The 14,091-nt window shown below is 39.5% G+C and overlaps 1 protein-coding gene across 3 annotated transcripts in view; it reads right to left on the bottom strand.

Annotated features, from left to right (window-relative positions):
* galnt13 (UDP-N-acetyl-alpha-D-galactosamine:polypeptide N-acetylgalactosaminyltransferase 13) overlaps nucleotides 1-13,986 on the bottom strand; it is a 48,192-nt gene extending 34,206 nt beyond the window's left edge. For 2 of the 3 annotated variants that reach the window (XM_037790476.1, XM_037790475.1), the window contains exons 1-2: nucleotides 13,535-13,986; nucleotides 7,651-7,921 (exon numbers count right to left, since the gene is read on the bottom strand). In XM_037790476.1, coding sequence (XP_037646404.1) covers nucleotides 7,651-7,792 — 142 coding nt within the window. In that variant the 5' untranslated portion in view covers nucleotides 7,793-7,921; nucleotides 13,535-13,986. The remainder of the gene's footprint in view (nucleotides 1-7,650; nucleotides 7,922-13,534) is intronic. The other variant, XM_037790477.1, reaches the window with a different exon arrangement.
* Between the last annotated feature and the right edge of the window lie 105 nt (nucleotides 13,987-14,091).

The raw sequence follows: 14,091 nt of genomic DNA, 5'->3' as shown, positions 1-14,091 counted from the left end.
CAATTTGAATGTTACAACACATCAGATTAATTCATATATTTCAAGCATGGATAATCCCATGTGTGTTACATGAGAGGACCCCTGCTGTTTCATCTTGTGTTTGTTGTGGATTCAGCTGGAACATTTTATAATAACAATCAGTCATAATAATGAACTAATCATCAACAAAACATTTACAAATGTTTATAAATGATTAATAAGTGCTATGCTGACATATCACAAATGTGTTGTGAGTCATCTACTGTATAAACCTTGGCGCTATCACAAGTCATAGTCCGCTTGGCTAGTCCGAATCAGAGTGAAATTGATAGTTTTGGTTTGTTTTCTATTTAGTCTGGTTCAGTTTCACGTAACGCAAATTAAATCGGACCAAATTTAAAAAATAATATGCTGACTTTGATATATCGCTGTTGAAGTGTTTTCACTTTGACTCTGCACTGATCTACTGTACATGAATCCCTTCTTCAAAAGTTTATAGTGAAGTTTACACTTTATAAACATCACTATTTTTGTGGACTTTATTTAGCATATTCTGTATGTTCTCCTCAGCCAAGATGTCAAGCAAACATCGCACTTCTGCAGAAGTCCAGGTCGTTTACCTGTGTCCATCTTAACAAATGTCCGCACAGGCAGTCCGAGACCGCTTGTGAGAGGTGGTCTCGGATCGGTTGTTTTGGTCCGCACCAGAGTACGATTACTGCGTTCATAACTGCCCAAACGAACCGCACCAGGGTTTGATTAAAACGGAAATGTTGACTTTTGAAAGCGACCTTAGTAAATGAGTTATTTGGTCATGAAATAATCATAAACAAATAATTAGTAAATGATTAACAAGTAATTAGTTGATATATTATGAATCACTGTGATCTGGGGAATAACGTTAACCTTTGCACACGTTAAGACCTGCCAGTGAAGTTCCTCGCATGCAGGTGAAAAGAAGCGGCTGGTGACTCTATGCGTGTCAGAGAAGACATACAGTTGTCTATACTGTCTGTACTGTAGTACACACTACAAATGGGCCATATGCAATGACGAAGTAAAATCATTTTGGAAGAGGTTTATGCTATATAATGGGAAGATGTACAAAGATGCACACAGTATCACCCTTTCTTGATACTTTCTACTGATGTGTAGTGTACTAACACATTTGAGGTTTATTGCAGCCGCCAATCTAAAGTGTAATCTATTCATCATAAACAAAGTTTATTATTTTAGAACAAACATCATCATGATTATTAACGATGTGTAAATGTATTACTGAATAATTTACAAGTCATTTACAGCCCCCTAATCTAAAGTGTAAACTATTCATCACACGTAAATGTATCAACATATAATTTGCACATCTTCTCATCTCACCTGTTAAATGTTTCGTAAATGTCTAAAGGTCATTTATAGAAGCTTTCTGCATCCCCTAATCTAGAGTATAAACTATTCCACCATGTAAATACAATTATTTTCACTGCTAGTCACCTGTTACAAATGCAATGCACTTTTTAAATGTATCACTTATTAGTCATGTGCAAAGCTTTTGGTACAGTAGACCGCTATGTTACAAGACATAAGATGGATCTGTAAAACTGAGTTTCTCCCCAAAGAATCACACAAAAGCACCACTTTAAATCGTGTGTTTACCAGAGATGTGCCCATAAGTTTCTTAGAAAGTCATTCAGCATGAAAAAAGCATAAAAAATGAGAAATCAAAAAGAAACATCAGTTATGAAACATGGCTTACTTTACAGAAATTGATAAAAAAGACAACACATAACAGCATAAAATTACTGAATCACTTCAACAATCTAGCCACATATCAGCCATAACATACTAACATTTGACATGTTGTTGGAACGGACCCCTAGGCCGCCTCATTCATGACATTATAAAACTGTGTTGGTGTTTCAGTTTCAATGTCATTTCCAATAATATACTGTATATGACTAATTGACAAACTCGCTCCCTCATTATGACTGTAAATCATTCAGTCAGATCGAATATAAAGTCTAGAAACGCTCAAATAAATCTGTTTTTTGCTCAGCAACACACATATAAGAGGAGCCTTTTGGGAAACAAACTCTCTGTGGTATTTTCAGGCCTGACACACTCTCCTACTGACACAGAGCATTCATTATAAAAGATGACCGCGATCATCTGGGGAGAAAACAGTGGCTCTGTCTGTCCTCTGGTCAATCAATCTAATTCAATGTCCCTGCCTGCAGCTTTATCCCAAGCAATTACAGTGAAAAGGTTCCCTCACGCTCACAGGTAATGAGTCTGCTGAGACACCATCACTCACATTTCAGCGCTGGACAAAAATAAAGCGCCACATGTCTCTCTGTCAACCTGTTCGATATGTGATTCATTAGCTGGTAATTCCTGACAAATTAGCAATAAATATGCAACTATCCAAATATTTGCCACTCATGGTACATGTTAGACTCTATATATGATATTTCATGGACTCTTTGATCCCAGATCCCTCTTGTCAAGGTGGACTCAGACACTAAATCTGCATGCAGATTGTCCTCTAGCTCTTTTCATTCCCATTTACTTTGCAGGAAAAGGTCTGTAGTGGTGCACAGTTGGAGGCTCCATCACAAGCTTGCTGCTCCGCTCCGCTTTCTTCCTGCGAGTCTGACCCAGCTGGCATTACATTATATATCAGAAAAGCTCCTGTTGAACACGAAACCGCAGCGGGCCGGGAACAAAGCGCCCCGCAGAGTTACGGCTACGCTGCTCTGATGCACACTTTCAACCTGCAACTGCAACTTACTGTCTTTCTTCACGACTACCAAGTGAGGCGATGCTCACACAAAAAAGAACAAAGACTCCAGGCAATTAAGATCAGAAGTTTTGTATGACTTCTAAGTGTAATATCTGCAAAAGTATGAAGTCTCTAAACAATGATTCACAGTGAGAATTATATTTTTGTCTTTTGAAAAACAGCTAAAAGTAGCATTCAACAACACACCCTGTGGTGTGTTCTCACCTCAGCTCTGTGTGCTACTGAAACATTAATGCAACCTTATGGTATCATATTCAAATTAATAGCAAATTATATACAATACAGCTATATGCTCTACAGACAGAGACAGAATTATTATTTTATGGGCATAAGCATGAATAATAAGTGAAATTCCTACTATAAATGATGGACTTGGTAAATAAAAGTGTTTGTTCTCACTGTTGTCCTTGTTTTCTCCTGGTTGTTGATGATTTCTAATGCTTTAAAGCTGCAGTAGGCAAAATATTTTTGGCATCATCGGGCAAATATTCCATAATAACCTTTCAGCATATTGTAATTCAAGTGTTCTGAGAGATAACTAGACTTCTGCACCTCCTCATTGCTCTGTTTTCAGGCTTTAAAAAAATCTAGCCCGTGACGGGAGACTTTGACCAATCACAGGTCATTTCAGAGAGAGAGAGCGTTCCTATTGGCTGTGCTCCGGCTGGTGGGCGGTGCTTGGTATTTCTTGAACTGATCTCAACATGTCTGCCGGGTCAGAAACGTTCTCATTTTACAGCTAAACAGTACACTACAAGATGTTTCTGAAAACATCTGAGGCGAGAAATAGGCATTACAGTAACAGAATATTGATTCATATTTGATCAGCGCTGCCTAGTTTGACCTTTTGATCGGAGTTTGCGAGTGATTGACAGCTGCTCAGAGACGGCAGATTCCAGATCCGGTCTGTGAAATCTTGCAGATACCATTAGGAGCACCGGAGGACACAGAGGCACATGATTTTTTTTGCGCTACTGTCAGGATATAGTGACCGTTTTATAAAAATAACTTTTTTTAATCATATTTGCTCCATTTCTACCCACTGCTGCTTTAATACCTCGTAAGGAGTAATACTGCAGCTAAAGGCAAACTAAAACCCTGAAATTTAAATAATACTGTATGTTGAAAATGAAATGAAAATGTTAAAGAGGCAATCTGTAAGATTTCAGTGTGGTTGATTTCTATTTCAGTGAAAACAATGAAATTGTGCTCAGAGTTTAGCAGTCTGGAGTCTTTCTGTTGATACATGTGCATAGAAATATAATAAAAAAAATTCTATTTCTATGTACATGAGCTGCAGGCTTTCAGAATTGTGTGCATAGCTCCATTTCTGTGTGTATGCAACACCATTGTTTCCAGGAATGTCACCATTTCATAACACTGCAAATATATAAATATTGCAATACTTTCATCAGTGGGCCACGGGCTCAATCACCATTATGTTACCTCATTTGGCGACAGATAGTGACTTAACGGACATTCATTTAAATGAAAATCTTCCAGATTGCCACTTTAAAATTATATTTAATCTCCATAAACCAATCAACTTTCAATCAATTGATCAGCTGATAGTGACATTTTATTATTTTCAAATCCAGAAGAACGGATTGTTGTAGCCTTAAGGAAGTGAGTTTCATAATCCTCAATTATTCACCTGCTCTTTTCCCTTCATAAATGGCAAAACCGTGAGAAGTTACAGTAGATGATTAGCAGTGGAAGTCTCATTAACGCTCACAGAAGCTGTAGCTGTCTCCACAAATCTCAGTCCAGTGTAACAGATGGTTGGTTCAGCCACATTAAAACATGCACGTTTGAAGTGAGCAAAAAGAAAAGAGCAAAAAGACAGATTTTTTGTTATAAATTCCTACTAAATTATTCAATAATGGAAATCAAAACCCAGCAACACCAAGAAGGACCGTCTAGAAAGTTTAGTGGTTGAATTTCTCTAAAGCTGTGTCTATATTAAAAGGGACAGTCCACTGATGTATTAAAGCTTTTGTTGCTCTGTTGAGAGTTTTCTAAAGAGTGAGAAAATAGCAATCATGATGTCAAGGGTTATCTCAGACTGGGGTTGAGAAAAGAAACAGAAAGCTTTTTATACAAACTTTTGCTGTGGAGTTTTCTTTTCTTTAATCCGTCTCTCCTGAGGACACCAACTTTATGGAAGAGCAATACTAAACTAGTTACACTGTGGTGCGAAACAAACAGTGTGCACACGAACCTGCTGCAGACAATTACCCTTTCCTTTCCATATGAACAAACAGCACCACTCCAAAACAACATTACCATAGTATGTGAAGCAAACGTAAAACCTTCCATAAACATAACGGTCAGGGGCGACTGGCCATAAAGTTCATTATCGTCAAACTGGAAAACACTGACGTGAGCTCAGGGGTGCCCATGCTAATCAGGAATTTAAGGCAGACATTCTTTAAAAGGTCATTATCAACCTGGTAATGACCAGAGTGGGATCATGTCCAAAATGGATGCAATGGAGTAGAAACTGACTGCAAACCCTCACGTCCTACTATAGGCTAGTGAAACTCATATTACGGCAAGAAACCTTTTAGCATCTTTTAGCTCATTGTTTTGGTTTGTCTGTCCTCATATTTACTGTATGGTTCAGTCAGAGCACGCAGGCAGATAGTTCTAGCAAAAAAGCTACACAAATGGCAGACAGACAAAGTTAAGTTACTGGTGAACAAAGTTTAGCAGCTAGTACAGACTCATATTTTCTCAGCAGTTGGTGGAGACCAAAAAAAAAAAGTAAATGATGCATGAACACTTGTCAGGTGGCCAGAAACCAACCCTGTCTCCTATAATATTACATTCCCATACAACTAAACTGCATTCTCAATTACGTTTCGAGGGAAACGTTTTTTCCCCAGGATTACAGACACATGTTTTTTTTTGTTGTCCTTTTTGCCTTTATTATATATACAGGATAGATGGACTGGAAAGGGGCGAGAGAGGGGACGAAATGCAGCAAAGGGTCACGGGTCAGATATGAACCCGGGCCGCTGCAGTAAGGACTCAGCCTTGATACATGGGATGTCCACTCTACCAGGTGAGCTAACGTCATGGTTTGGCTTAAAATGACTACGTTTGTTATGTTATTCTAAGCTACGGACGTACATTAAAATAAGTGAACGTTGACTTTTGGTTTCACGCGGGACATGAACAGCGGTCTCCACAAGCAATAACTAAATTTTAAAAAGTGTGACCTAACAATTTGGAGTAAATTGATTCCAATCAAAAAGTGAATCAGTGCCAGATTACAGGCTGTTTAATTTTGGTCTTAATGAATAGGACTAAATTAAAACACCTGCAGTGTTACGGAAAACCTGGAAAAAATGTCAACGCTCTGTTCATATATTTAGCAAATCATCCCATTTAAGCTATTTCAGAAGCAAAGTAACTTCAACGTAACATTAGAGTTTGGTACTCTTTGGTAATCAGTGTCAGTAGCTGGTGCCTCATTCTAACCTCAAAAGCAGCTTAGCGAGCCTCTTAGAAACCTGCTTACTGCAGGGCATGGAAGGAAATGAACTCTGCTAAATAGGTACTGTGGTTCAGGTTGATCTCTGAAACATACACAAACACACGCACACATGGAGATAGTTTCAAGCTTATAGTGCATACTACAGCTAAATAACTGGATCTTTATCAGTCCCATTAGACGATGATCAAATCAGGCTGGTAGAGATTCACAAAACTCATCAACGTTTACATGATTAACCACAAAACACACCCACAAAGTTTGTGAAGTTATTGTCAATGATTAAACATGACTGTTTCCGTTTTGCCCCTCAGTGAACTTCATCGTGTTCATAGGATTAGTTAGAGATGATGAAGATGAACTTAAACATCCTGGTGAAATGATGGAACATTTCAAGTCAAGTTTGACTCGACGCCAAACAAAAGTAAGATTGGCAAAACAAAAAAAAGGGAGTTATCTGTTAATTATCCCCTTATAAACTGGAGTTATAACATTCATCACTAAGTCAATGTGCAAGGTCTAAAAGCACTTCTCTTAAGATGCCATGCAATCTTTAAAATACATTAACATTAATTAACATTAATGTAGCTGAGATGTCTGAACACCAGGAGAGAGATTTCACTTCACCTAATGCAAAACACACCTCACGCTGATTGCTTGGCAGTTAACAGCTATTGGCATTCATTTGGATTAAGTTGTAATTATTTACTAAAAGCTACGACACGTCTGCCACAATTTGGGTCCCTGGGTGCCCCTAGTTTCAGTGCACTTCAGTACAATATTACAATCTATTTATAGAAACTATAAACTTGTTTTACAAGAGTGGGTTATCCATTACAGTGAACATCATGTCTGTATCAAATTAATTTTTCAAATTTATCTGCACTTACAGCTGTATTACCACACAATGTTATTATTACCTTGGTAAAAATAAAAAGTAACTGTGATTAATACAAAACTATATACATACATGCAGTAGATGATGTGCTAGATGTAGCTTACTGTACAGTATGTACAGAAACCTAAAGCGGTTTGTCATATCTTTGCCAAAAACATGCAAAACTACACATAAGAACATGAACATTGACTCCCTAAAGAACGAACACTCAAAATTTATATGATCTATCATTTGATTTCATTTGAAAATTACTCTAAAAGAGTTATTACATATTCAAAAATATATTATTTCATCCTTTTAACACATCACAAATGGTGCTGGACTTGATTATCTCCCCTAAATCACCTGCTAAATCCCTTGAAATCCCAAAATCAACATTTAAACTTTCTCTGAGACGTCTTCTAATTCACTGATTATAAACCCCTTTGTCACCTTAACACTCTTTTTTTTAAAGACAAACAGGATACTCACCTCGCAGGGCAGGCAGCAGCGAGCGGTCTTTCCTATCGTCACATTTGTTACACTCGCTGAAGTAGAGCAGCAGGAACACGTCCACCAGCACCCACACTAGAGAGGTGGTCAGCACCACCTTACAGTAGGCAAACCGTCGCATCACCTCCCCGGGACGTCAGCCAGGAAAGCCAAACAAGGGAGGGTCGCGGCGAGTGCTCAGGAGCGCTCGGTCTGCTGGCGAGGAGGAAACAGGGAGGAGACCGAGCAGGTGTGACCAAGAGGCGTCATCCTATGGGAGACAGGAAACACTACATGAGAAGGTGGAATCATAGATATAATGACGACAGGAATCATCATTATTTTAGTCTTGCAGGCTGTGATTCAGGATGGAACTGTCAATCATTAAACTATGATGATCTAAAAACAATCAACGTAGGAAGAAACATGATGTCAGCAAAATCTTTTTATATTTTTTCATTAGTGGAATATCACATTACAAAAACTAAATTAGACACAGGTGCAACCAAATGAATAGACAACATGCCAGAACAGATACTGTGATAGGGTGTTTTACAGAACAAAACAGAGGTTATGAGTTTGTTTGGTACAGATGTGCAGTTGAGTATGTTAATGGGAGAACTACGTATTGTATTTGTATACATATTCAGCCCGTTCTCATTTCCAGGGCGTCAAATACCGACGCTTTGTCTTGGCCGTCGGTGTGTCATACCACCACACATGACACACTTTAACAACAGTATAAGATGCACCGGGCTTTCCATTAACTACTATGTAAACCTTTCTGCTTCAGAGAAAGTGCATTGAGTGATTAAAGAGTGAAAAGACACACCACGGAGGGGTGGTGGATGGGTCCAACAAACATAAGGCTTTCATCCAGGAGACCGCTGCTCTTGTGCTGTGTGTTAAGTTTCACCTTCACGTTACAATCAGCTGATCGATCGTGTCCCATGTTCACAACTTTAGGTTTCATTTTCACCTTACAAACAAAGTAGTTTTAAGCCCAACCATGTAGTTTTTTCCTAAACCTAACTATAGTGGTTTTGTTGCCTAAACCTAAAGAGATGCCAAGGGCTGTGACAAAGCAGCATTATGTGTCGAGTTGGGATAGTATAACGTGTTGACAAATGAGGAGGGAGTAGAAAAATAGGAGACAGTAAGAGGAAAAGTGAAAAGAAAAACGTATACATTACAGTACAGCCTAATTTATACTGGATTTTTGAAGCTGATACCAGACCAGATATCTATGTTCGAGAGTTTGTAAAAATCTGACGTGCACCAGTGGCTTAGTGGTTAAGGGTTAAACTATATTTAGCAGATTCGGTATCGGCCAGATGTCACAGCTTCGCTTTGAAAACAGTTGCTTTGACAGTGTCATCATAAATTTCAGCATTTCCACTAACATTAAGTCATGGCTGGTGGCCAACTCAGTTTGTAGTGCCACAGCAATCCCTGGCATCATGTTACTGTACCTCACATAAAAATGCTGTAGGGCGGTAAACAGCTTTTATTATTTTGGGAAAGACAGAGTACTGGTCTCTCAAATGGAGAAAAAAATCTGTATCATATCAGAGGTTGAAGAAGTTTGATCGGTGTGTGTACATATCATGTGACCAAGATATGTACAAAGTGTGACAGGTTACATTGTATGCAATGGGGTCACTGTTTTTTTGTCATTTGTGTACTGCAGTTTCTTCTTACTTATTACACGGTTTTGTTGAATACTTGATTCTGATTGGACAATCACGGCATTCTACGTCACCATCTTGGTCTTTTGCAACCAGAAGTGACACGAGAGGGTGGAGCTAAGTACAATTGAATGCTGAACAAGACATTTTTAGGCGACCAAAAATTTTTATAATTAACTTTGATGAACTGAAAACACGCTGTGAAAGATTTAAAGTTGTAAGACGAAAACACGGACAAGTCCCAGAGAGGACAACGCCGTGGTAGCGACCTGTCAATCACAAGATAGCCACGCCCTAAAGCATACCCTGCTTTATGGTCTATTTGACTCTAAATGGGACCATAATTTACTAAATGAACATCATGCTGTGTTGAAGAAGACTTGAAACTAGAGATTGAGACCATAAACTCATGTTTACAATGTTTACTGAGGTAATAAATCAAGTGAGAAGTAGGGTCATTTTCTCATAGACTTCTATACAATCAGACTTCTTTTAGCAACCAGAGGAGTCGCCCCCTGCTGGCTGTTAGAAAGAATGCAAGTTGAAGGCACTTGTGTATTGACTTCACTTCTCAAACCAGGAGGTAGCACACTGGTTAGGACTATATAAGTGTTTAATTCTGCCTACACCTTTTCAGACAAATAATATTTATTTATTTTGTTTATTTAGAATTTGCTGTATACATTTACTGTTCATTTTATCGGTTATTCTTGTTTTGTTTTCTTATTATTTGTTACATGTTTGAAATAAATCAATTTAATCTAATCTAATACTGGATTGGATGATATATTGGCACAGATGATTTATCTGTAAAGCTCTCAAATACATACCTACACATACAGTATTTATAATAATAAAAATGTAACCTTGAGTTTGTAAACATTGGTACACCAGAAGATGGAGAGAGTGAGGTCAACTCCGAGTTTCATTTCTCCTTTTTAATTTAATAGATTTTTCTTATCTTTGCTCTATTTTTACAAAGGGGGGAGTCATTGCCTTCGGTCGCACACAGACCTTAACAAGGGGGATGGTCCACTGGAGGTCACACACAACTTCCCATATTGGACTGACCCCAAACCCTCCACATTTCTCCATTTGAAAGGATGATCAAATGCTCATTTCCCCTTTACAGTCTTCTGCTCCCACTTCATCAGGAGTGCTGCTCGGACCATCTGGGAAGCTTTCACACCAGAGGCACTTTGTGGAGGTTAGATATCTCATTGGCATGATGGAATGTATGCCTCACAGTACTCCTGATGAAAAACAACATCATTTTCTGTCCAACAGGATTTCTACTTGACTGAAATTATAGGTTTTTGTTGACTGAAAGGCTTATGAAAGTATAATCAGAGTGGAAGTGAGATGATGGGGAAACTGCTCAGCCATAGAGAATCAAACACACAAACACCCAGTAGCCTTTTAGGCATTCAGAAATATACGACATCACGCAGCGTAGTACATTTTAGGTTATCTGAAAGAGAGAGGATGTTGTGGTTCATGAAAAGCCATGCTCAAAATGGAACATAAACTACATTAAAAATAGGTTTGTGCATATATGAGTGTGCATTTAATTGCAAATGCGTGTATGTAGAACAACCTACCCCACCCTTGACTTGTACAACTAGTAGTGGAAAATGCCTGCAGCATCTCCTGCGGGGGATCCGACAGATTCCCTTATCTTTCACTTGCAGCATGGTAATGATTTTTGCACTCCACACACATTGTCCTCTCCGCTCCCTGTCTAAATGTCCATCACAGGGTCCGACACCGCTGCCCTGGGCTAACTCTTATCTCAGTCAAAAACAAGGCAGCCTCCATCAAGAGCTTCAGACTCGGATAGACAGAATTCACGCAACATCCACTGACTTCTAACCCGAGTAGATCTAGACTTCCAGATGATGAGTCTAATCAAGAAAAAAAGGTGTCAGTGAAACCGTTGAAATCCAAGTCTGCGTGCACTACATCACCTCCGCTCACATCGTAGACAGATCAATGATGATGCTGTCTGTTTGCATCTCTGACCATCTGCTTTGGTGCGTCAGTGGCAGAGACATGTTTGGGTTTGGTACCACCAACCACGCTGCCAGCAGTTTGCTGGAGTCTCGTCCGAAGAAGTCTGAGTCAATTAGACTAACCATCTGCACAGAGGAATATTTATTCTAAGCTGTACACGGCACTGAAAACAGGTCCCTTCAGTGTTTACAAGCCACTTTTTCCCAGTATTTTCAAGACAAGCGCAAACCACCAGACATTTTTTAATTGCTTCATGAAGTGACAGTTAATTGTGCTGTTAGCAACTCCCTTTGTTGTGAAACGTCTGGTGCAGTGCTATGAGCTAAATTAGGCTATGTATTCCTCATCCATTCAATTGCCAGACTGTTGGCTAATTGCTGTCCACAGCAATATAACCGGACTTGACACTGGAACCATGGCAGTAATATGAGAAGCAAACATGTGAAGACAAAGCTGAAAGAAAAATTATCAAATCCTGCCATGGCGAGACAGTTTTCTGCTGTGGACGATTAAGGGATTGACTGCGATCTAAGTGCCTTGCCCATGGGCACTTCAGAGAGCATTCATTTGCTCTGACCACAGATTGTATATAAGAAGTGGACGTAGTCAACGTGACGTCACCCATTGGTTTTGTGGACTGCCGTTTTGAAGCCTCGAGTTCAGTATTTTGGCCATCGCCGTCTTGTTTTTTTGCAACCAGAAGTGACATGAGGAATAAGACATTTGTAGGCACTGTGAAAGGGTTAAAGTATTAATTATATTGATCAGCACCGTCAGCAATCGGTAAAATTAAAAATGTACAGACTTATCGTTATCGGTGGAACTGGGCTCTGATAGTGGCCGATGGCTGCACAGTGCACCAGTCACGCAGGGACCTACATCAATGTTTTGCATGGAGGCTCCATACTCAAAGTCAAGGTAGAGGGGGAAGTAAAAAAAAGTTATCTCTGGAATATATAATGCAACACTATCAGCTTTCTGTCCCAGATACAAGACAGGCAGACAGGGAGGAAAGAAATCATTCACTGTTACTTTAACGTGCTTACTGTACCAATTTGGCAGTCTCTCTTCCCAATAATCTAGCCACGTAACCACCCATTCATGAAATTAAATCACACACTTAAGGGATCCTCCTTACCCCGGGAATATGCACAAACATCAATGGTTTATAAGAGTGTCATTTAACAATGCGAGACGCACAACAGAAGTAATCCTGGCCAGTCATACTGTAAGCCACAGAACAGCGCATAGCCCAGTGCAAATAAATAGAAAATGTTCAAATCACACTTCAGAATATTAGGAATTATTAAATTCGAAGGGACAAATGATTAAAAACGGTATATACAAATGTATCTGACTAGGCCGCTGCAGAAGTAAAGAAGATATCAGCCGAATAATCTGCTTTTTCCTGCTCCAAACTATCGTTATTATATCGGCCTTTAAATATCCACCATCGGTCGACCTCTAATATAGACTATTTATTTATTGAACTACCAAAAAGCATGCTATATCGTGATATATATCGTTATCGAGATACATATCGTGATAGAAGATTTTGGCCATATCGCCCAGCCATACCTACATATTACAAAGAAGAAGAAGAAGAAGAAGAAGAAGAGGGGTGGGGGGGCTGTAAAAAAAAATACTGGGGAGAAAAAAGTATGGTTTTGCCCCCTTGCTTGCTTGGTACTAAAACTCAGGTATCGTATTAGCATTGGCACCAGTATTGAAAAATGCCAATCTATACCCCAGGATGCCCTATTGGGAACAGGAGGAGATTATACATAGAGCTGATCCCAGTAAGCCCATTAGGCCAATGACTGCAGCTTCTTTATAGCCCAAACAACAGAAAAAGATTACATTCACCACTGTTGTGGTTGTACAGTAGACTATATGTACACTAACACACACACACACACACACACAGACAGACTCTGACCATATTCTATTCATGTGAATGTACATTAGATTATTCTAGTCATTGTGACAGGAGTGAGATAGAAAAAAAAAAAACACTGTAATAACAGCAGATAAGAGCCTCATTGTCACTGATGCAGATACTGGACATGGTCACCTTGATTTAAAGGAATATCACATTATAAGCATCACTGATAATGTTGTGTACATTATTTTGCATTATGGAAGGTGTGCATACGACAGATATAGAGGATACTAGTGCTTACCTAAACCATGGATGGAGTGAACCAGTGACCTGCTGCAGCCTCGCTCTCATGCAACGTGTTGAACGCAGACAACATGACCAGATATTTACAATTATAGTGGCTAAATTAAACAATAAGCTCCTGCAAAACGCACAACGTTAAGTTACACAGTCCATCTCAATGCAGAGAGTAGTCCACACAACGCAGTGTGATGCTGTCCGTCCAGTAAAGCCTCGCGTGGTGGTGGTGGTACCTGTTCGAACTGCTTGATATGGTTTTTATCCCCCAGTTGAGCTGCAGAAAACACACGACCAGTCTCCATTAAATGTGCCCAAGATTGGTTTTAACGCTGCGTAATGTCTCGGTGCGCACCTGTTCTCCCCAGACTGGATATTATAACGGTGAGAGAGGAGGACAGGCGAGATACTGTTCTGCACAATCTAACCTCAGCTCAGAACCGACCTTCACACAGACTCGTTTCCTGCTCTCTGATTGGCTGAGAGAGGCGTCACTCAGGAACATCCTCTGGAGGTGGACCATCATGGGGCGTCTGGTAAATGTAGGCGCACTGCAGGCAC

Source organism: Sebastes umbrosus, chromosome 13, assembly GCF_015220745.1.
Source record: "Sebastes umbrosus isolate fSebUmb1 chromosome 13, fSebUmb1.pri, whole genome shotgun sequence".
Taxonomy (NCBI): domain Eukaryota; kingdom Metazoa; phylum Chordata; class Actinopteri; order Perciformes; family Sebastidae; genus Sebastes; species Sebastes umbrosus.
This window is presented reverse-complemented; position numbering and strand designations above follow the sequence as displayed.